At 47.9% G+C, this 23,354-nt stretch overlaps 2 protein-coding genes across 2 annotated transcripts; one reads left to right on the forward strand and one right to left on the reverse strand.

Moving 5' to 3' along the window:
* The first annotated feature begins 730 nt into the window (after positions 1-730).
* LOC136497797 (6,7-dimethyl-8-ribityllumazine synthase, chloroplastic-like) lies at positions 731-11,805 on the forward strand. The gene is made up of 9 exons (XM_066493656.1): positions 731-869; positions 1,665-1,848; positions 1,933-2,054; positions 2,255-2,350; positions 3,104-3,199; positions 3,857-3,935; positions 10,397-10,443; positions 11,378-11,437; positions 11,513-11,805. Exons 2-9 carry the CDS (start codon positions 1,740-1,742, stop codon positions 11,549-11,551), a joined length of 648 nt encoding a protein of 215 aa, XP_066349753.1. The 5' UTR covers positions 731-869; positions 1,665-1,739; the 3' UTR covers positions 11,552-11,805.
* Positions 11,806-12,478: 673 nt separating this feature from the next.
* Positions 12,479-15,356, reverse strand: LOC136497798 (kinetochore protein SPC24 homolog). The gene is made up of 5 exons (XM_066493657.1): positions 15,062-15,356; positions 13,729-13,871; positions 13,541-13,641; positions 12,964-13,037; positions 12,479-12,796 (listed from the first exon to the last, which is right to left on the reverse strand). The coding sequence occupies exons 1-5, from the start codon at positions 15,240-15,242 to the stop codon at positions 12,699-12,701; spliced, it is 597 nt and encodes a 198-aa protein (XP_066349754.1). The 5' UTR covers positions 15,243-15,356; the 3' UTR covers positions 12,479-12,698.
* Positions 15,357-23,354: the final 7,998 nt, after the last annotated feature.

Below are 23,354 nucleotides of genomic sequence, written 5' to 3' on the forward strand. Positions count from 1 at the left end.
CAAGAAAAAGAGAGCCATTCCGAAAAAACTGACTCCAAACAAGGCTAGTCCAGCCATGTCAACCCGCAATAAGGTCCCTAGTTCCCCTTCTAGTCCGGCCATGGGAAATAGAAGCAAGAAAAAGCTTATCTTTGATAAGTTTGCATCTCTATGTCATACTGCTTTTGTAGTACTTGAGGTCTGCATGATCATACAATGTTTAAACTAGTAATGATGTTAATGTGATCATCTTTTGTCTTCAAACTGTACTTTGTAATCAAGCTGGCTATGTATGTGAATAGTAATTTTAGACCTTGTTTATGTCTGAATGTATTCTGGTTCTCGCAATTATTGAATTTTTATTTATTGGAATTGTCGCAATTATTATATTTATTGGTTCTCGCGATTGTCTAATTTATATATATTGATTGTCGTAATTGTCGAGTTTATATTTATTGGTTGTTGTAATTGTCGATTTTATATTTATTTAAATTTTTATATGCACACACATAAGTTGTCACGGTAGTATAGAGGAAAAGTGAAGTTTTTTATAATACGATAGTGGCACCAGACGAAACATGGAAAATTTAATGAATACCATAACTGAGAGTAAAAGAGTCATTTTCGTTGGTCGTTAGCTGCTGTTACGTGTAAAATGGACGGAAGTGATACGCGGAGAAAGAAAATTTACTGGACGACTTTTCTTTTTTTCGACGATACACCGGTGATATCTATCTTTTATAATGGCACGCGAAGGCTCCTCAAAAAACGCCTTTCTTCTCCCGTTCCGCTCGTGCGCTCTCTTTCTCTCTCTCGGCGACGATTGGACGACCGCCGCCGCCGCCCCCAGGTCTTCGCTGGGCCCTTCGCCGGCGACGAGCACCCACCAGGTACGCCCGTCCCTTCTCGTCCCTAGCTGCTGTGCGAAACCGAGCACCCAGAGCCTAACTTCAGCTATTTGGCTATTTGTATTCGGATTCGGATCTAATTCTAATCGCTGACTCACGAGTGTACATGTTGCCTCGTTATTCAGCGCTAAGAATGATCGCTGGCTGATATATATTACAACGCAATATACCTAATGTAGTCACTTAATCTAAAGCGAGCTCTGTTTTTTTCCCTGCGTGCATCCAGTGCAAATGGTGCTCTTATATTTGGTTGGAGATTCTCGCATTTGTGCTGTGGCCATTTTGATTTGGACAATACGTCTACCACTTGGGTCTTGGCTTAGCATAAGATTCGTGAAAACTTTAACCAAAGCAAGTATTCTGTTTTGCAATTTATCATCTTCCTCGAAATGACTAATGTGCACAATTAGATTTTCTTAAACTGAGTCAGAAAGCTACACCTTGATCGATCATTGGAGCAATTAAATTGCAAAAAGGTGAAGATTGTCCAAGAATATGGGTTTAAAGTTTCAGTGCCATAAATCCAAAAACAACACTGAATGCACAATGTTTCTGAAACTCTCGACCAAAAACTGAATTCCTATTAGGAATGCATGAGCTTTTATAGGAAATAATTTGATGCAATATGACTAAAACAAAATCCCTGTGTTCCAAATGAATTCTTAAGTTTTGAAGTTATTTTTTTGGGTATTTTGGCCAATTAGTACCTCGTGTGCAGCCTGAAAGGCTGGAACGCACCGTGAATGTGACTCCTGCTGGCTTTCTTGTTTTTCTCAGGCTCGGAAACGTCGCTGACATCCACCTGCACCACAATAGTTCAGTAGAGTAGCCATTGGAACCCACACGCCGGCGATGGCAACTGCTCCTGCGACATCCTCCATGGCTACGAACTCTCCCTGCCTGCGGCTGCCTAGCATGCCCCTGAGGCGTGGACCTGCTGCCATCTCCTTCCCTTCTCGTCGTACGCTTCTGTTCTTGCCTCAATTCCTTAGCCATCAATGTCCTACTTGTCTTGATTTATTCATCTTGTTTTTGCTTCACGCAGAATGGCCAGCCGCACTGACCTCATGCACTGGATTGTCGCGGCGCTCTGACGTGGTCGCCGCCGCGGGCCACCAGAAGTTGATGGGATCTTTGACCAGCAACGAGGGGCTCAGGTTTGGGGTGGTGAGTTGAGCATTACTTAATCGAGAAACACCTATTCCTTTGCTATATAATTGATGAAACATTGATGGGACCTTAGTGAACAAAAACCATAGGTTACTGATATGCTTTTCTTTGAAAAAACAGTCGCTTTCCTGCACTTCGACACCTTTTACCTCTGAATGCACAATACAATGACTGTATGGTTCCTTATTTAATTGTAGGTTGTGGCACGGTTCAATGAGGTCGTGACAAATTTGTTACTGCAGGGTGCCCTAGAAACTTTCGAGCGATACTCTGTTAAAGCAGAAAATATAACAGTATGCATCTTCTCCCTTCTGTTTGGTTGAAGTTGTTCAGAGTCACACTAATGTGTTAAGGAATTTCTTGCAAGTACTGTTGATCTTATTGCTTCATCAAAAATTTGAAACACTGGCAGTCTTATACTTGTATACTTACGCTCCATCCTGATGGTTTTTTCGTTAAGGACCCATGAGCCACACAGAACTATCTTTGGATGGCTAATGTACTTGATAGGGTTGACTTTTTAACTTCTAAAGACTTGTCCTTTGTTTATTTAATTTGCATAATAAATGTTCTGGAATAGTAGGAAATGTAGTTTCTCAGAGCCAATCAGCCAATAAATATCTTTAGTTATTTACTACCAACATCAATGCTTATTGCTGCTGTGATAATTTGACTGATAGATAGCTAGTTCATTTCATGATTTTGTCTCTGAATTATTCTTATGCAAATTTGATGAATGTCGTGTATCATTGTATATTTAATGTTAGATAATCTCTAGTATTAGATACCTTGAAATACAGAACTATTAAACAAAATTGTCTTAAAATCTGTAGCATAATATGCACTTAAATAGGAAAGCTTCTACCTTATAAATTCTTTGTTACAAAAAAGCATACAGAAAACTGCACCATGTAGAATTTTACTCTTCATCTGCAAACATGACTTCAAACAACGTCAGCGATGAACTACACAGTTGTATACACTTCTAAAATGTTTCAGAAACATTTATAAAACACAGATTTACTCGGATTCAAAATATTCTTTAGGTGGTTAGTGTTCCTGGAAGCTTCGAAGTTCCTATAACGGCACAAAAGCTTGGGAAATCTGGAAAATTTGATGCAATTCTGTGCATTGGAGCTGTGGTGAGTTGATTACTTGATTAGTTTCGTATCATTTCCATATTACACATTTGAATTTTTATTGCTTTCTACTTTTCATTTGATGTTCATTTAGCATGTTGAGTAAGTAGTATTGAGTATTGACCCTTTAAGGGTTATTTTCCTAATAATACTATAACAATTTAGATATATCCTCTCACACATCCCCATGAATTGTGCACATGAGGAATTACAAATAAGATTAGATCTGTGCTTTTGTAAACTACCCTCTGAACATTTTTTGGAGCTGATCCTTCTTTAATTTTACATTGAGCTATGAAAGGTTACATCCACCTGTCAATTAGAACTGAGAAAACAAACAAAGAACTCTAGAAGCCATTTACTGTTTCAATATGTACTTGTGAAACTATCTTTGAAAGTGCTGGCTTCTAGGGACATCCGGTTCTTAACATGTCTTACCCATGTGAAGACTGTAACCTCTGTGAATGGTTGTATCAATTAGCATAGGTCTAAACAATATTGTCTACCTAATTGTATTATTATTTGGCCCTTTTATTCACACTTATCATGATGCTTGTGTGATAATATCAAATTGAACCTATACTTTGCAAGCTCATTGATAGCATTTAGCAGTAGCTGGTTCGTTTTATTTTGGAAGTGTTCCTAAAAAATCGTTTTCAGATTAGAGGTGACACAACCCACTATGATGCTGTTGCAAACTCAGCTGCATCAGGTGTACTCAATGCTGGATTATCTGCTGGTATGTTGTTTTCAGTTCTTCCCTTCATGTGTCATGCTGTAGAGAGGTTCCTGTCTCGTCTGGGGTAGTTCTAAGTATATTCCTTTTCTTCTAGCTTTTGAGTGTTAATAAAAAGGCTGACTAGCCAGTTGAAATATTGAGCTGTTAAACATATTCCATCAGCTAGTGAAACTTTTTTATATGTTTATATTAATTGTTGTTTCTCAGCGAATAAGTGATGGATAAGTCTCATGTGTGGCTGGTCTTTGTGGGGCTATGATGCTCACATGGTCATGGTCCTTGTAGCTGTTTTTCTGTTTTTTAGGACAGCATCTTAGACTAGAGGACAGCATCTTAGACTAGAGGACAGCATCTTAGCTAGGACAGCATATTAGCATCTTAGACTAGCATCTTAGACTAGCATCTTGGCATATGCTTGGCTGGCTAGCAGCCTATAAATATGTAACCCCAACCCCTTGGGTTGGCATGGCATTTGTGTGAGCTTGTGTGAGAAATAGACAAGAAAATTGCCCCAACTCCTAGTGTCATCCTCTCTCGATGAGAGTAAGAATTCTCCTACTACCAAGAGTGAGAATTCAGCGACTAACAACTGGTATCAGAGCCGTATTATCCTGTAGCCTGAGCATCTCTTGCTCATCTTCTCTCCCAGCCCCACAACAGCCCCAGCTGTTGGCAGCAGCAGCTCCTCCGGCCGCTCCTGTTCACTCCTCTCCCAGCTCGTCTGAAGCAGCCCTCTCCCCACGCAGCAGCCCCCCGGTAGCGCGTCATGTCCGCAGGGCAGTCTCAGCGCTCGGTCGCCTCGAGCACGCGGCGTCGGCAGGAGGCCGAACTTGCCGCGGCAGAGGAACGCGAGCGAGCGGCGGCAGAGACCGCTGCAGCGGCGGCAAGGGCGTCGAGGCTAGCAGCGGCGGAGCTGGCAGCAGCCAGAGCGGAGGCGGAAGCAGCGGCGGCGGCGAATGCAGCGCGTGCGGCGGCGGCGGAGGTCGAGGCTCTGCGCGGCAGCATCGGCAGCTCCATCTCCGCCGACGACACCGCCGACGCGGACCTCGAGCTGCTAGAGAGGGAGGCAGCGCGAGCGCGGGCGGCGCAGTGGACAGCCGCGCACGTACATGAGCGTGGCGGCAGCCCAGACAGGCGCGGACGCGCTGGCGGCGCTCCTGGAGGAGGCGCGCACGGCGGTGGCGCTCCTAGGGCGGCCGCGCACGCCCACGAGCGCGGCGGCAGCCCAGACAGGCGCGGACGCGCCGGTGGCGCTCCTGGAGGAGGCGCGCACGGCGGCGGCGCTCCTGGAGGAGGCGCGCACGGCAACGGTGGCGGACGGGTCGATGGAGAGCGCGGCCTTCACAGGCAGCGTGGCTCTCTCTCCCCGGATCGGTACCGACGGGTCGATGGAGAGCGCGGCCTTCACAGGCAGCATGGCTCTCTCTCCCCGGATCGGTACCGTGGTCACCACGGGCTCCAGGCTGTTGTCAGGGACGTCGGTCCCGGCGGTGGGTGGCCTACCCTCACCAAGACCAACTACGTCGAGTGGGCTGCGGTGATGAGGGTAAAGCTCCAGGTGCGGCACATGTGGGAGGCAGTCCGGTACGGCGACGTCGACTACGACCTAGATCGACGGGCGCTGGATGCTCTCATCGCTGCAGTCCCGCCCGAGATGCAGTTCTCGCTTACCAGCAAGCGGACTGCCAAGGAGGCTTGGGACGCCATCGCTGCGGCACGCATCGGCAGCGACCGCGCCCGCAAGTCCACACTGCAGGCACTTCGCAAGGAGTGGGAGAACCTGGCCTTCAAGCCAGGTGAGGACGTTGATGACTTTGCTCTCCGTCTCAATACTCTGTTGCAGAAGATGGTGCAGTTCGGCGACGACACCTACGGTGAGGAGAGAGCTGTCGAAAAGCTCTTCCGCTGCGTCCCCGAGAAGTACAAGCAGATGGCTCGCTCGATCGAGTCTCTGCTGGATCTCTCCACGATGTCGATCGAGGAGGCGATAGGTCGCCTCAAGGTCGTCGACAGCGATGAGCCACAGTCCCTCTCGGGGCCCATCACCACTGGCGGGAAGCTCCTTCTCACTCGGGAGCAGTGGCTTGCCAGCCAAGGTGACCGGAGGAAGGGGGAGCCTTCTTCCGCGACAGGCGGCCGCAAGCGTGGCAAGCCGCGCAAGGCGCGCAGAGACGCCCAGGCCGGGGCGCGAGGACGTGCCGAGGGTGATGCCCGCGGAGGCGCCCAGGGCGGCGCCGCCGGCAGGCACAAGCCGGCACGAGACGACACCTGCCGCAACTGCGGCCAGCTTGGCCATTGGGCCAAGGACTGTCGACAGCCACGACGCGGCCAGGCCCACGTCGCACAGGCGGAGGAGGAGGAGCCGGCTCTGTTCATGGCACATGCCAGCATCGAGCTACCTCCAGCGGCACCGGCCGCAGCGGCTCTCCTCCACCTTGACGAGCCAAAAGCACACGCCCTCCTCGGCGACAGCTCCGGCAACGACAAGACTGACGGGTGGTGCCTCGACACCGGCGCCACCCATCACATGACCGGTCGACGGGAGTTCTTCACCGAGCTTGACTCTAGCGTCCGAGGCTCCGTCAAGTTTGGGGATGCCTCCGGCGTGGAGATCAAGGGCGTCGGCTCCATCATCTTCACCGCCGTGTCTGGTGAGCACAGGCTGCTCACCGGAGTCTACTACATCCCCGCGTTGAGGAACTCCATCATCAGCTTGGGACAGCTGGATGAGAACGGTTCGCGCGTGGTGGTTGAGGACGGAGTCATGAGGATTTGGGATCGTCGTCGTCGCCTTCTTGCCAAGGTATCCAGAAGCGCAAATCGACTCTACGTCCTTAACGTGCAGGTGGCACAACCCCTCTGTCTCGCTGCTCGTCGGGACGACGAGGCGTGGCAGTGGCACGAGCGTTTCGGGCACCTTCACTTTGAGGCCCTGAAGCGGCTCAGTGCCACGGAGATGGTGCGAGGCCTGCCGTGCCTCGACCATGTGGAGCAGCTCTGCGACGTCTGCGTGTTGACGAAGCAGAGGCGACTCCCCTTTCCCCAGCAGGCGAGCTTTCGAGCCAAGGAGAGGCTCGAGCTCGTGCACGGGGACTTGTGTGGCCCGGTGACACCGGCCACACCGGGAGGACGACGCTACTTCCTGCTGCTCGTCGACGACCTCTCCCGCTACATGTGGGTGATGGTCCTCGACAGCAAGGGAGAGGCTGCGGACGCCATCAGACGCGCGCAGGCTTCTGCGGAGGCGGAGTGCGGCCGCAAGCTGCGCGTGCTGCGCACCGACAACGGCGGCGAATTCACGGCGGCTGAATTCGCGTCGTACTGCGCTGACGAGGGCATTCAGCGCCACTACTCCGCGCCGTACAGCCCGCAGCAGAACGGCGTCGTCGAGCGGCGCAACCAGACGGTTGTGGGGATGGCTCGGGCCCTCCTCAAGCAGAGGGGGATGCCGGCTGTCTTCTGGGGAGAGGCGGTGGTGACGGCCGTCTACATCCTCAACCGCTCGCCTACCAAGGCGCTCGACGGCAGGACGCCGTACGAGGCTTGGCATGGGCGCAAGCCGGCGGTCTCCCACTTGCGGGTCTTCGGCTGCCTCGCGTTCGCCAAGGAGCTTGGCCACATCAGCAAGCTCGACGACAGGAGCACTCCGGGAGTGTTCATCGGCTACGCGGAGGGCTCGAAGGCCTACCGCATCCTCGACCCGAAGACACAGCGTGTGCGCACGGCGCGCGACGTTGTGTTCGACGAAGGGCGAGGATGGGCGTGGGACAAGGCGGTGGACGATGGCTCGGCTCCGACTTACGACGACTTCACTGTCGAGTACGTCCACTTCGAGGGAGCTGGGGGAGTAGGCAGCTCTTCTTCGGCGAGCGCATCTACCCCAGTCCCCGAGCCTCCACCGACCCCGGCGCCTGCTACTCCGACAGCTCCACGCTCTCCAGCCAGGACCTCGGCTGCGATGAGTTCTTCGCCGGCTTCACCACAGCCGGCAACGCCACGCACTCCAGCACCGACAGGCACCTCTCCGGGCACGTCTACTCCAACACCAGCTCGTGTCGAGCATAGCCCGGTTGAGCTCGCTACTCCGCTCTCTCACGACGAGGAGCGCATCGACGCGTACCACGACGGCGAGCCGTTGCGGTACCGTACGATGGAGAACCTTCTCGGCGACCAGTTGGTGCCGGGACTGGTGCCTCATGACCTGGAGGACCTGGAGGCGCAGTTGCACCTTGCGTGTGACGACGGCGAGCCTCGGTCGTTCGCAGAGGCCGAGAGACACGCGGCATGGCGCGCCGCGATGCAGTTGGAGATGGATGCGGTTGAGAAGAACCGCACCTGGGAGCTTGCTGACCTTCCTCGTGGTCATCGCGCGATCACCCTTAAGTGGGTGTACAAGCTGAAGAGGGATGAAGCCGGTGCCATCGTCAAGCACAAGGCTCGCTTGGTGGCACGAGGTTTCGTGCAGCAGGAGGGGGTCGACTTCGACGACGCCTTTGCTCCCGTGGCACGGATGGAGTCCGTGCGACTCCTCCTTGCGCTAGCTGCCCAGGAGGGCTGGCGTGTTCATCACATGGACGTCAAGTCGGCGTTCCTTAACGGCGACTTGAAGGAGGAGGTCTACGTGCACCAGCCGCCGGGATTTGCGATCCCCGGCAAGGAGGGCAAGGTGCTCCGCCTGCGCAAGGCCCTCTATGGCTTGCGGCAGGCACCGAGGGCGTGGAATGCCAAGCTGGATTCCACGCTAAAGGGGATGGGCTTCGAGCAAAGCCCGCACGAGGCGGCCATCTACCGACGGGGCAATGGAGGTAATGCCCTGTTGGTGGGTGTCTACGTCGACGACTTGGTGATCACCGGCACCAAGGATGCGGAGGTGGCGGCATTCAAGGAAGAGATGAAGGCCACCTTCCAGATGAGTGACCTGGGGCCTCTCTCCTTCTACCTGGGAATCGAGGTACACCAGGATGACTCTGGGATCACGCTTCGACAGACCGCCTACGCCAAGCGCGTCGTTGAGCTAGCTGGGCTCACCGACTGCAACCCAGCTCTCACTCCGATGGAGGAGAGGCTGAAGCTGAGCCGCGACAGCACGACGGAGGAGGTGGACGCTACGCAGTACCGGCGTCTTGTGGGGAGCCTTCGCTACCTCGCCCACACACGGCCGGACTTGGCATTCTCCGTCGGCTACGTTAGTCGGTTCATGCAGCGACCGACGACGGAGCACCAGCAGGCTGTGAAGAGGATCATCCGCTATGTTGCGGGGACTCTCGACCACGGCCTCTACTACCCGAGGTGCCCTGGGGCGGCACACTTCGTCGGGTACAGCGACAGCGACCACGCCGGCGACATCGACACCAGCAAGAGCACGAGCGGGATCCTCTTCTTCCTCGGCAAGTGCCTCGTTAGCTGGCAGTCGGTCAAGCAGCAGGTGGTGGCCCTGTCCAGCTGCGAGGCCGAGTACATAGCGGCCTCCACCGCTTCGACTCAGGCGCTCTGGCTCGCTCGACTGCTTGGTGATCTCCTCGGCAGAGACACTAGAGCGGTGGAGCTCAGGGTGGACAGCAAGTCCGCTCTGGCCCTGGCAAAGAACCCCGTGTTCCACGAACGCAGCAAGCACATCCGGGTGAGGTACCACTTCATCCGAAGCTGTTTGGAGGAAGGGAGCATCAAGGCGAGCTACATCAACACCAAGGACCAGCTTGCGGACCTGCTCACCAAGCCCCTTGGGAGGATCAAGTTCCTTGAGCTCTGCTCCAGGACCGGGATGGTTCAACTCTCCCACAAGACGACGCACAAGACTTAGGGGGAGAATGATGGATAAGTCTCATGTGTGGCTGGTCTTTGTGGGGCTATGATGCTCACATGGTCATGGTCCTTGTGGCTGTTTTTCTGTTTTTTAGGACAGCATCTTAGACTAGAGGACAGCATCTTAGACTAGAGGACAGCATCTTAGCATCTTAGACTAGCATCTTAGACTAGCATCTTGGCATATGCTTGGCTGGCTAGCAGCCTATAAATATGTAACCCCAACCCCTTGGGTTGGCATGGCATTTGTGTGAGCTTGTGTGAGAAATAGACAAGAAAATTGCCCCAACTCCTAGTGTCATCCTCTCTCGATGAGAGTAAGAATTCTCCTACTACCAAGAGTGAGAATTCAGCGACTAACAACAAGCATATATAAGTACAATAACAACAACAAAGAGTCCCAATCAAGTTGGCGTAGGCTAAAATTTTGTATATCAAGTGACTCAAGGCAAGTGCAAGAGTTAATGTGAGCAACTAGTATAGGACTGGAAGGCTTTGGTTATATGGTTATATGAGATAGGTGTATAGTTGGTGCTATAAAAGTACTTTGCAAGATTCACTGAAACCTTGCAGTGTGCTCGGCTTGTTTTTTCTTTATGGTGGTTAATTCAGTTAATAATCAGACATTCGGATTATTTTGGCTTTAATTGGTGATGCAGGTGTTCCTTGTGTATTTGGTGTTTTAACCTGTGAAGACATGGACCAGGTAATTCGTGATTTGGTTATGTACATGTATACTCCCTTCTTTTTTTTTAAGTGTCGTATTTTGGTTTGCTACACAGACCAAGGAGGAGATTAAACCTTCTCGTTTATGCGCTGGATTCCTTTTTTTTCCTCTTCGTACTCAGCGCATCCGCAGCCCTTCCTGCATGGCTCCATGCAAACCACCCACGGGAACGAAGGAACCGCGCATCCGCAGCCCTCCCTGCATGCAGACTTAAGTGCGCCAGGAAGGAAACGAGGCGTTAATTAACTCCGACTCCACGGACAAGACTGCCAGACCAAAATACGACACTTATTTGCGACTTTCTCCTAAAACCAAATACAACACTTAAAAGAAAACAGAGGGAGTACATCTTATCAATTATTACGTGCCACCAGATCATGTTTGGTAACCTAAAGCAGGGCAAGTTCTCGATTGTTACTGGATTTCTGGACCACATCCCATATGGGTAGAAACCGATCAGTTCATGAGAGCCCTGTTCAAAGTTTTGTTTTGAAAAATTGGTTGCTGTTTGAGCTCTGTTATGTTCATTTTATGTCTTTTTGAATATTTTCTAGTTTTAAAATTTCTGACCAGTAGAAACCTGTAAACAGCCAAGAGTCAAGTTTTTGTTGCTGACCAAAATGCTTTGATTCAAGTTCCCATGCCATATGCTAACTTTTTTTTAGGAGTGCACCCTATTTGTGCATGCTACAGGCGCTCTATTCATTTCCTTGACCTGTAAAGTAGTGACATCTTTATTCCACATTGGCCACATTAGCAAAGCAGAGGTTTCACTCAGTGTTCCCTTCTGATGAGAAAGTTTCATGTCAAAGTGTGACCCTTTTTTGTTGATTATCTGACTACTTTTCAAAACATGTGCACTGTTTTGCTCCTTATCAAAATCCTGCTGAGAATGCTAAATCAAATGCTGCAGGCGCTAAACCGTGCTGGTGGCAAGGCTGGAAACAAGGGTGCTGAAACTGCTCTTACTGCCGTAAGTAAACCTTGCAATCTTAATTTCAAATAAACGTTGAAGTATTGTCATGTGATAAGCTCAAGTGCCCTGCAGATTGAGATGGCCTCTCTGTTCCGGCATCACCTAGGCTGACACTTCGCTATGTTTTGATTTCTATACACGAGGCAACAGCATTTCTTCCTATCAAGAGTTTTGGCTAATAGAGTTTTTCCGCCGCAGCTAGTATAATTGTTCCCAAATCTGTTGGTCCGGTGCTGATTGGTTGCTTTGCTTTCTTTCTATGAAATTTGAAAAGCTCACGAGACATGTTTGTAAACCTGACACCACGAATAATTGTCACCATGAACGAAATATGGTCATGAATAAAGTTGCACTAGTGTTTGTTACGGATGATTATCATGAGTTTCGGGGTGAGTTCTTTCTTTTCTTTCTTTCTGTCTTTTTTGGGTGAGGTCACCCGTGAGAACTGAAAAGAAACACAGTCGCTTCACCCACTCAGGTACTCAACTCTCCTCGGTTCAAAAAAAAAAAGTACTCAACTCTCCAGATGCGCTCGTGAAGCCGTCATGCATCCCAGAGGGCGATTCAAATGACGTTTCGGAAACGTGAACATGCACGCTGCGACAGACTGGGCCTACAATAGCGATCCAGCGAAGCACACCCAATACAGCTCGAGAACTCCAACGCTTAAATAAATCCTATTAATAATACTAGGGTTACCCCAAGAAAAAATTGCAAAACCTTCCGATCATATACTGACTGTAAAATCAAAGCACTGTAAAATTATTAGCCACAAATGCCAAATCTTACTGCATACCATGTACAGGCATCGATGACACGGCTTCAAATAGCTGTACAACTAACGCAATGCCTATTGGCCACTCCTACTAATGCCTAGCAAAGATCTTGTACTAGTACTATCCACAGTGGCCCGTTCGCTTCGCTGAAAAAACCAGTCGAAATACTGTTCCGGCTAATTTGTTGTGAGAGAAAAATACTGTTCCGGCTGAAAAAACAAACTGAAAAAGACGGATTATAAGAGAAGCGAACAGGGCCACAGGAGAGGAACTTGAAAAATTGCTGTCACAAACTCAAATGATAGAAATAGCATGGGTAACTGTAATAGTGCAGGTGAGAACCTAGCCGACTAAAATGATAGAAACAACAATGGGGAACTGTATTACTGTAATACTGAAGGTGAGAGGGTCCGCCATCCTCAGATATATACAAGCAAAATTGACAATCCTCATCACCAGACAGAAATGACGGTCTGCACGCCCTAAATTGTTTTCCAAAGCATGTTACAGATCTCAACCGGTGGCGTCGTCTTCTCAAACTCAAACTTCTGTATCTTCTTCTCATTCTTGTCGATAGTATCTGATTAAAAGCTAAGGACTTTCGCAATGCCATGACTTTTTGTTAATGTTCGCTGTTAGAGAGAGCTGATATGAAGTGCAAAAACTAAGCAGCATAACCTTTTAGAGTTAACGTGAGTCATATTCTTTTCTCTGAATAGGGAAAACCGCAATAAACTGAGAGGATACAGCTTGAGATCTTATCCTGGTCTTCCAAATTTGGGAACATATTTGTAACTGACACACACATGGAAAGTTTATATCTGCATAAGAATGCAGTCAGTGAGCTATTTTAACTCAGAAACAGGGTAGGCAATAGAGATAATACTGTTATAGCTCGATTCATGTTGAACTAAGAGGCACAATTCAAAATTCGAACAAGTACTATTCAAAATATTTTTTAGTGTTTTCCACAATGTTGCTGTAATATTCAAAAGTGGAGGAAAGATAATACAATCACACTGTACAACAGCGGCACCTAAAGATGAGGCAAGACCACAGGAGGCAGTGACAACCAGCAGTAGTGTTGTCCAAGTTCAATGAGCAAAAAGAGGACATTTGTCTATTTTGAGTTAAATCTTATGTTATGATTTTTTTCTCTACTATCGCCATTGCAACAGCACCATAGCACTAATATAGCTTAGCTTTCATGGGATACTGTATCCATACAATTCGAACATCTAGCCAGTTTTCAAACTGAGTACAGTTACAGAAGCTGAATGTACTGGGAATTCGTCAGGAACATAAAGAATGATTCTCAACTTACGTGGCCTTCCGCATGTCTTTATCCTTCTTCTTAATAGCATCCTTCCTCTCTTCTATAGAAGCCCTTTGATGGTCTAGGTTTTCAAGGTCATCATGTGTAGCTGTGTTGACATCATAGAGCATATAACTCCAAATATTTGTTCTAATATGCAACTTTTCAGACAATACCAATGCTGGAGCAAGAACTTATCTCAATTCTTCACGAAGTTGTTTCTCTTCCTGAAGATTTTCTTCTATCCTATTTTGCAGTACACTCAGTTCATAAGCAGCAATCGTTTCAGCATTTGCTTTGTCTGTCTTTTCCTTGCAGGAGCATAATTTTTGCTGATAATCTGATGTCAAATGCAAAATCATGAAATTAAGATGGCCAAAATGTTCCATTTCTGAAGTTTATCGTTAGACAGTAGGTTTCAGGTGCTATCAAACAGTTTGTTGTTAATGTTATCATTATTAGTTCTGCAATATTAAGCATTGATTCATGCACTCGTTCTAAGAAACATGTGCCACTATTACTGCAAACAAGGGCAATACATTACCGTTAAATGAATTCAGAGAAGAATGAATGTTTTCAAAGCCAGCAAACGTCCAGGTTTTTGGATGTCACACCCTAAAATTTTTGGATTATGGGATGTGAATAGGAAACATAAACAATGCAATGATTTTCATAACTTTATAAAATTTTGCCAACTTTTAGTCAAAAGGCGTGACTAAGAAAATCATGGCATTGTTTCTGTTTTCTATTCACATCCAAAAATCAATAAATTTTGGGGTGTGACACTGGAGAGGGATACTACTACAGCAGTGTCATATGGTTGTATATCCTTTTTTTAAAGGTTTTATAGACAAGCATTCCTCTATACCCTTTGTCTATTTGTAAGCTCCACGAGCGATTGATCACTGGGACAGGTACTGAGGTACATCTAGAGCTAGATCTCTAGTAAGCTATCAATTTATCGAATACCCAGAAGAAGGCAGCTGGCTGCTTGAAGGGGGAATACCATATTGGTACCAATGGTGGAAGAAATTTTTGATTAATGCTGATAGACTAATGTTCCTCTCCACAGAGTCTATTTCTAAGCTTCCCAAGAGAGTGATTATTGGGAAAGGTACATCTAGATAACGATCTTTGGTTTATTACATTGACAAGTGAAGAAACTGAAAGGGTTGTAGTTTCTAAGTTGTTTCTCAAAGTTCAATTCATGTGTTGTATACTATACCAATATAAGTGCTTGGTTGCTTGCCATGAAAAGGCACCGATACAAACTAGATGATTTAGGCCGGTACTCCTAAAGAAATTGATGATATAACATGTTCCCCTTTGCAGAGAAAATGTTCAATTCATGCTGAGCTCAACCAAAATCGACATTGCACCAAAATTAGCAGTGGAGTCAGCAACGTTTCTCTAAGATCATCATCACCCAATTCACCTACTGAATCAGACACGCGTATCGACCTCACGAGAAGCGAAGAAGGGCACGGGACAACGGGAAACAAGTGAGAGCAGAGCAGGAGAGGAGCAGACCTTTCAACTGGAGCTCGAGATGGTCGGACTCGGAGCGGCAGGCGGTGCGCAGCAACCGCGCGGCCGCGGTCACCTGCGCATTGGCGTCCGCGTCGTCACTGCAGCGGAGCACTCCCATGAGATCGTCGGCGAAGGAAAGGACGTTGTCCACCTCCAGCCGACAGCCCATATCCGCCGCCATCGGAATGCCCGCCACCGCCCGCGCCGGCCGCCGGAACCCTAGCACCCACTTGACCACTTGTGGCGACGAGGAGAGTGGAGAGGCATCCGTCCGTTTGTCTAGGACTGGCGGCGGCCGGTGACGTTGGACAATCAGATTTTTCTTTTTCTTTTTCTTTTTTTGAGCAAAACGTTAGAGACACAGTTTTTTTTTTTTTTTTTGAGGAAAGCCGTTGGAGACACAGTCACACAGATGAAAGGAGACGCGGCAGTGTAGCCCGTAACTGGTCTATGGGCTTGCTCTCAACGAGTTCAAAGTTGGCCCAAAGAAATGGTCGACATTATTATTTTTTGAACTTTTGTTAGACGGAAGACCTTTTTTCTGTTGTTTTTTCCGGCCCGTGTCGAGAGTTTTTTCTATTAAAAAAACTAGTGTATATGTATATGTAGGCACTCATATACACATGCCGACCCATGCGCATTGATCTTGTTAACATTTTACACACATCATAACCCGTATCATCCCAAACTAGAAGCAAACTCAATGCCTTTCGGCCTTCTCTCTATAGTCAAACAATGACAAAATTACCTATTTAACAACAACAACAACAAAATCAGACATCTAAAATATAGGAGAGGTGAATAAAAAACATCAGTGATTATTTGTTGTGTCATATTTCAAAATGATTATTTTTTTTACGTTTTTTCTACGGTCAGTATCTAATCTCCAGATACGCCTTAGGAGAGGTTTCCGCTATTATTAGCTCAATCTATTTGCCTTAGGAGAGGTAGAAGCATCGCTTGGTTCGCTTGGACCGTTGGATGGTCTTTGGAAGGCTGAAAATGTTCAACTGCAAAAGTTGCAGTAACAATAGTAGATCGACGAGCAGGGGTCGACGACCACTAGTAGACGACCTGTGACGAACTGGTCCCTCGTGACCGGCTCTGGCCAATTTTGGCGGCCGGTGGCCGCAGCCATCCAGCCTCAGGCGCGTCCTGGTCCTGGCAGGCCGAAGGTGGCTGCGCGAGCGTGACGGCCGGCTGTGGCAGATGGTCGCCTATTGATTTAGCTTATAAGCCGTATTTTTTTTTAAGTCAACGAATAGGTTTTTTTTTCTTTAAACAAATCAACGGATAGTATTTTTAATCATAGCTTATCAGCCAATCGAACATGGCAGGTGTCTGTCGTCCCTAGCAACGATTTGGGCGTGTTTGATACAATAGTACTAGGATTTAAAATTGCCACCCGATGATGCGGTCCATGTCGCCTCAAAGCCTTTTTTTTTTCTTCTTTTGCTTTTTTCACTCCTGGGAATGGTCCCGTGGGCTCGTGCCTCGTGGCTAGCTAGACAGCATGTAGCTTGAGCGGCCAGGACGCACCACCAGTCCAAAACCGTCCCTGTACTACGTACAGTGCGGCAGTTTCTCCACGATCACGATCATGAGCGCGCGTCCGGCCGTCGTCTGATCGTGCGGTGCACCCTCTCTCGAACCTGCTTTTGCGCGGCGGCAAAGCAAAGTGGCGCACCGCCGTACGCAAGGGCTGACAGCGCCCAGGGGCCACGGCCATGCTCGTCGCGTGAACAGCGACTTGCCCCGGTTAATGTGGTCGTAGCCCTAGCCCCTCGATAGGTTTCATGTTGGTGTCTTGATAAACGCACCCGTCCATAAGTCCATGTTGGCTACAGTTCTGGCAGTTGAGAAATTGGAGCTACAACAGCAAGCTGTTCCAAACACTCCAACAGTCATCAAGGCTGGACCATCTACAGTAGCAGATCCCGCCAAAATTCCACTGATGTCATAAGTACTATGTCATGGCTTAAATTCATGTATAAATATCAATTTGTAATGAAAATCTCGGAAAATCACAGGGCGAGCTCCGCCCCTGACCATCCATGATCTAGGAGCAGCTACAGTGTGCTAAGTTACCTATCAAGAGTAGTACGTAGTATATACTGTTAGGGTGTTTGGTTTCTAGACTAAATTTTAGTCGATGTCACATCGAACGTTCGGATGTTATTTAGGAGAACTAAATATGAGTTAATTATAAAACTAATTATATAGATGGAGAATAATTTACGAGACGAATTTATTAAGCCTAATTAATCCGTCATTAGCACATATTTACTGTAGCACAACATTGTCAAATCATGGATTAATTAGGCTTAAAAAATTCGTCTCGTAAATTAACCACAATCTATGCAATTAGTTAATTTTTTCGTTTATATTTAATACTTCATGCATGTGTCCAAATATCCAATGGGACAAGGACTAAAATAACAAACACCCCCTTAGCTTCCTGGTACAGTGCACGATAAATTTGAGCTAAAGCTTCACCAAAAGAGATCTAAGATTTAAGAACAATGAGGATGCACGTACCTAAGGCCAAGTTCTGAATTCAAGCAGAAACAAAAGTTAGTGTCGGTTTGGTAGAAAACAGTTTCAGTTATAGCTTTGCTAAAACAACTTTTTATGTCTCCAGCTTCACTAGTCACTAGTTCGAAAAACATTTGGTAAATTAGAATTCTCCTAGGGCTCCTTTGCATTGAAGGAATTTTGGAGGAAAAACAGCGGATTCTAGTTTCTACAGGAAAAACTACTGTTCATGTCTTTGGGATGGAGGAATCGCGCATAGAAAAAATGGAGGTGCTGATTCCAGAGGGAAACTACAGGAACAAAACATCCAGTCCGACCTCTTTGTATTTCTTCCTGTCGCATAGGATCGAGCTCTACAGACTATTCGTTTGGCTGTGGCTTGTCGTAAACGATCGTAAATTTCCAGCCAAAACAGTATTTTTCTCTCACATAAACCAGCCAGCAGTACCTTTTCACAAACCAACAACGATACGAAACAGCCAACCGAACGGGCTGCTAATCCTCCAGTGGCGCAAATCTCGGCAGCGCGTCGCGGTTGTCGTTGTAGCGTCACTTCCCTCCACCTCCTCAGGCGCGGCGCCGGAATGCGGCCTCAGCATCTCCTCCGGTGGCGGCGGCAAACTGCGAGAGCGCTCGAGTCCACTCTCGCCCCGCCCGCACCACGCGGCGCGCAACCGCTCCGGCAGTCCGGCTTCTCATCCACCGCGCCTGGGAGGACCCCGCCCGGTGGCGGGCTGGCAGCAAAATGAGTATCGGGCCACCGGCCATCAAGCGTTGCTGGTTGCTGCCCTGTCGCGGGATTTGCGGCGTCCGTCTGCAGGATGAGCGCAAGCGAGGACAGAAGAAGAATACATGCGGTTGGAAAGGAACCGATAAGACCATGGTTGGCTTTAGAGTTTCTTTTTTCATATATATATTGTTCTTAATTTTTAATGAAAAGTAACGTTGTGCTTTGGAGATAAGATCATAGTCATTTCTAATTAACTTATGTTATGTTGTTTCCTTTTTTTTTTTTTGCTGTAGGGTCATCCAAACACCTATCCGCATAGAATTCCTACGGTTTTGAATCATCTATTTTCTACCTTCTCCGTTCCAAATTATAAGTCGCTTTGACTTTTTTTTTTTTTTGTACATTCACTTTGCAACGTATCTAGATGTATTGTTATATTTAGATACATAGCAAAATAGTTGTACTAAAAAGTCAACTTATAATTTAAAACAGAGGGATTACATGGATTCGCATCCGTTCCTACGTTTTTCCTATTCACGTGTTTCTACGTTCCTGTTCCCAAGGGCCCCTAGTTGTTAAAAAGGACGAAGTGTTCAAATTACCCTTCTTCTTTTTTCCTTTTTTCTTTCTTTTTTCTTATTTCTCTCCTCTCCCTCTTGTCTCTCCACCTTATCCTGATTCTAGTCTTCCTCACAAACCGCACATGCCTCCTCTCGTCTTGTCGTCGTACGTCCCTCCTGCCCCGCCCCAACGCCTCCGACTCGCCTGTCGTCCGCGCTCATGTTGCTCACTCGCCTGCCTCCGACTAGCTATATATCGCATGTACACAAATAACCAAACATCTTTACATGCGTGCATGGTTATTGCATTCCTAGATCTCGTGAAAAACAGCCAAACACAAACACATGTGTGCATCCTAGCTCCATCATTCGTGTAGAGTCTGCCACCGCGATCGTGGTACAAATATCCGTTTGGCATAACTCTTCTGGTAGCTTTACATTCTCCTAATTCAGTTTGCAAAGGAGCCGGAACCAATGAATCAGTCCGTTCGGCTGGCTTTACATTCTCCTAATTCAGTTTGAAAAGGAGACATGAGAGAGACGCGGATGAAGCCAGACAGAGCTCTATAGTTGGGTGAACAATTTGTGCGACTGTATCCCGCAAGGCAAGCAAACGCTTGACACATCACATTGAGGCATTGAGGTACCCGTCCTACTATGCAATCACTACCGGATGCAGAGACTTTGCCAAGTGCAAAATTCTTTGTTAAGTGTAAAAAATCGGGCACTCGGCAAAGACCTTCTTTGCCGAGTGCTGCACTCGGTAAACACGGGCACTCGGCAAAGGACTTCTTTGCCGAGTGCCAGACTCTCGGCAAAATCTCTACACTCGGCATAGGCTGCCCGCAAAACGGCGTTCGATCACGGCCTTCTTTGCCGAGCGCCTACTGTTAGGCACTCGGCAAAGATTTGATTTTTTTTTAAAAAAAAAATCTTTGCCGAGTGCCCCAGATCTGTCACTCGGCAACTGAGTGTCTCAAATCTAGCACTCGGCAAAGATTTTTTTTTTTAAAAAAATACTTTCTGAGTGCCCCTGGCATGGCACTCGGCAAAGATTTAATTTTTTTTATAATTTCTTTGCCGAGTGCTACTATGGATGCACTCGGCAAAGAGGAATTTTTTTAAAAAAAAATTAAAACACTCTTTGCCGAGTGCCTTATGCCTGACACTCGGCAAAGACACCATTTGCCGAGTGCCATGCCCCGGCACTCGGCAAAGTTTTTTTGTTTTTTGCCTCCAATTTTTTGTGCAACCCTTTTAAAGCACCAGGAACTTCTAGTTACAATTTAGAGATTTTTTGTGGCTTTTTGATATATTTAGTTACTTTATTTTATTTACTTGATTTTTTTAAAAAAATAGAAATTTGAACTGCACGTGGTACGAATAATGGAGTTTAATGATTCAAAAATTGATAGTTATGTTAGTGAGTGTTGTAAGAGGCCGTATCCAGGAACGGACCCGAAATTTCGGACATCTTGTTCACGAAACATGTCCGTGAAATTGCGTGTGAAGTGTTTTTAAATTCTATAAAAAGCAAACGAAGTCCGAAAATTATGAAACTTATTGAGATGCCGTGATATCATATGTGGAGGCAATGATAAAAATTTCAGAAGATTTCGTGCACGTTGTCACGTACGATGCTTACAAACCAGGACATCTCTACATGTGATATATGATATCACATGTAGAGATGTCCTGGTTTGTAAGCATCGTACGTGACAACGTGCACGAAATCTTTTGAATCACATGTAGAGATGTCCTGGTTTGTAAGCATCGTACGTGACAACATGCACGAAATCTTCTGAAATTTTTATCATAGCGTCCACATATGATATCACGACATCTCAACAAGTTTCATGATTTTCGGACTTCGTTTGTTTTTTATAGAATTTAAAAGCACTTCACACGCAATTTCGCGGACATGTTTCGTGAACAAGATGTCCAAAATTTCGGGTCCGTCCCTGGATATGGCCTCTCACAACACTCACTAACATGACTATTAATTTTCGAATCATTAAACTCCATTATACGTACCACGTGCAGTTCAAATTTCTATTTTTCGGAAAAATTAAAGTAAACGAAATAAAATAACTAAATATATAAAAAAGTTACAAAAAATCCCCAAATTGTAACTAGTAGTTCCTGGTGCTTTAAAAGGGCTGCACAAAAAAAATTGGAGGCCAAAAATAAAAAAAACAAAAAAAAATTTTGCCGAGTGCCGGGGCATGTCACTCAGCAAAGGGTGTCTTTGCCGAGTGTCAGGCATAAGGCACTCGGCAAAGAGTGTTTTAATTTTTTTTAAAAAAAATTCCTCTTTGCCGAGTGCATCCATAGGACCACTCGACAAAGAAATTATAAAAAAAATTAAATCTTTGCCAAGTGTCGTGCCAGGAGCACTCGACAAAGTATTTTTTTTAAAAAAAATTCTTTGCCGAGCGCCAGATCCGAGACACTCGGCAAAGAATTTTTTTGAATTTTTTTTTTAAAAAAAATCTTTGCCGAGTGTCAGATCTGGGCACTCGGTAAAGAATTTTTTTTTAAAAAAAATCAAATCTTTGTCGAGTGCCTCCCTGATCCGGCACTCGGCAAAGCCGCGGGGACTTAAGCATTTTGGGTTGGCCGAGCAGTCAGCCCGGCGCCCACGCCTGCCCGCCCCCGCCTCCGCGCCGCGCCCACACCGGCCCGCTCGCCCGCGCAACCATCGGCCGTGCGCCCACGCCAGCGCCGCCCGGCCGCCCGCGCGCCGTGCCCTTGGCCAGCCCTGCCCCCGGCCGGCCTTCCCCCGACCGCGCCGCCCGCTGCCCGTGCGCCCGGCCGGCTGCGCTACCCGCGCGCCCTGCCGCTGACGCGGCGTGCCCTCGGCCGGCCCTACCCCCGCCAGCCCTTCCCCCGGCCGCGCCGCCAGTTGCCCGCGTGCCCGGCCACCCGCGCTGCCCGCGTGCCCTGCCGCCGGCCGTGTCGTGCCCCCGGCTGGCCCTTCCCCTGGCCGCGCCGCCCTGACCCCGGCCGGCCCTGCGCCCCGGCCGCACCCTTTTCCCGACCGCGCCCTGCCCCCGGCCGGCCCTGCCCCGGCCGCGCCCTGCCCCCGACCGCGCCCCGTGGACCACCCACCCCGACGCCGTCCGTGCCCGACCCCGTCCCTGACTCCGGCGACCTCGACTCCGCCCGATCCCGACGCCGCCTGCCCCTACCCCGACGCCCGTCAGGTATGCCTTCTCACTTATTATTGTCGAGGTAGTGGTAGTTGTAGTAGTATTAGTTGTACTAGTGGTAGTAGTAGTACAACTAGTGGGAGTATTAGTAGTAGAATTAGTGGTGGTAGTAGTAGAAGTAGTGGTAGTAGTAGTAGTACAACTAATGGTAGTAGTTGTAGCAATAGTGGTAGTAGTAGTAGAACCAATGGTAGTAGTAGTAGCAATAGTAGAAGTAGTAGTACAAGTAGTGGTACTACTTGGATATATTCTTCTGCATGGATTGATATCCAAACTACATGGCTTCTCTTGAGCCATATGTGCTTGTCGACCATCGTGTCGTTGTTTTTTACAAGTTTTGGAAACCTCACCGTGCAGGGGAGGTTCTACCGAAATTTTTTGTAAATAACAGTATTTTGTTCCATTTTTATAGAGAAGAGCCCGTCGGAGTTGAGTTGGAGTTCTCGCCACCGTGCCGGTCTGCCTGCACCGTGTTGTCTCACAACTGCACCGACCCGCCACGGCCCCGCTAGCCTGACTCCGCCACCACCCTAGGTATAACCCCTCTTTTCATATCATGGTCGTAGATCGTGTAACCTAGTTAGGCGTCTCTCGTTCAAAAGAGATCTGGTTGGAGGTATGCAGATCTTTGCATATCTATGACCGTATCTATTTTGGATTGTCCACGCTTTTTGGATAGCCCACGGATGTGTAGATGGGTTAGTTCCCATGTTCTGCTCTGGTCCAAGACAGAGTTTTGGCATCACCTCCCTATTGTTCTCCGGATACGCACTCTTCTTTGGTAGGATGTGTATCTGGAGAACAGCGGGGAGGTGTAGCTGAAATTCTGTCTCGGATAGGAGTAGAGCATGGAAACTAACTTCATCTACGTATCTACGGGTGGGATTAGGACCTATCCTCACATATTAGACAGTAGGAACACCATGTAGATGCAATTGATGGTTACATTACTCGCTGATATATATGTTAGAGGATGGATGACCATCAGTGGATATACACGGGCTGGAGAAGTCAGAGTGATTATACCATGGAATAGATGAACAAGACCGATGCTTTCTTGAACAGTGTATTTGGCAACGCTGCTAAAGGACATTGTCTAGTTTTGTGTCCCTACAGCAAATGTGGAAACAGGAGAAGGGTAAACAAGGTGGAAATGGGTAAACATCTTGTGAAAAATGGATTTACGCCGGACTACACCCGGTGGGTCCACCATGGTGAAGCCCATCGTATGAGAGAGGAGGTGGTGAGACCACGGG

The sequence above is a fragment of the Miscanthus floridulus genome, chromosome 12, assembly GCF_019320115.1.
Source record: "Miscanthus floridulus cultivar M001 chromosome 12, ASM1932011v1, whole genome shotgun sequence".
NCBI classification, from domain to species: Eukaryota; Viridiplantae; Streptophyta; class Magnoliopsida; order Poales; family Poaceae; genus Miscanthus; species Miscanthus floridulus.

What these genes read in the sequence shown, in the direction of transcription:
- LOC136497797 (XM_066493656.1), top strand. Translation starts at nt 1,740, where the DNA reads ATGGCAACTGCTCCTGCGACATCCTCCATGGCTACGAACTCTCCCTGC. An exon ending in AGGGGCTCAGGTTTGGGGTG is followed by an intron (nt 2,055 to 2,254) that starts GTGAGTTGAGCA and finishes ATTTAATTGTAG; the next exon opens with GTTGTGGCACGGTTCAATGA. An exon ending in TTCTGTGCATTGGAGCTGTG is followed by an intron (nt 3,200 to 3,856) that starts GTGAGTTGATTA and finishes AATCGTTTTCAG; the next exon opens with ATTAGAGGTGACACAACCCA.
- LOC136497798 (XM_066493657.1), bottom strand. Translation starts at nt 15,242, where the DNA reads ATGGCGGCGGATATGGGCTGTCGGCTGGAGGTGGACAACGTCCTTTCC. An exon ending in AAAGACATGCGGAAGGCCAC is followed by an intron (nt 13,038 to 13,540) that starts GTAAGTTGAGAA and finishes ATTCTTATGCAG; the next exon opens with ATATAAACTTTCCATGTGTG. An exon ending in CCAGGATAAGATCTCAAGCT is followed by an intron (nt 12,797 to 12,963) that starts GTATCCTCTCAG and finishes GCTTTTAATCAG; the next exon opens with ATACTATCGACAAGAATGAG.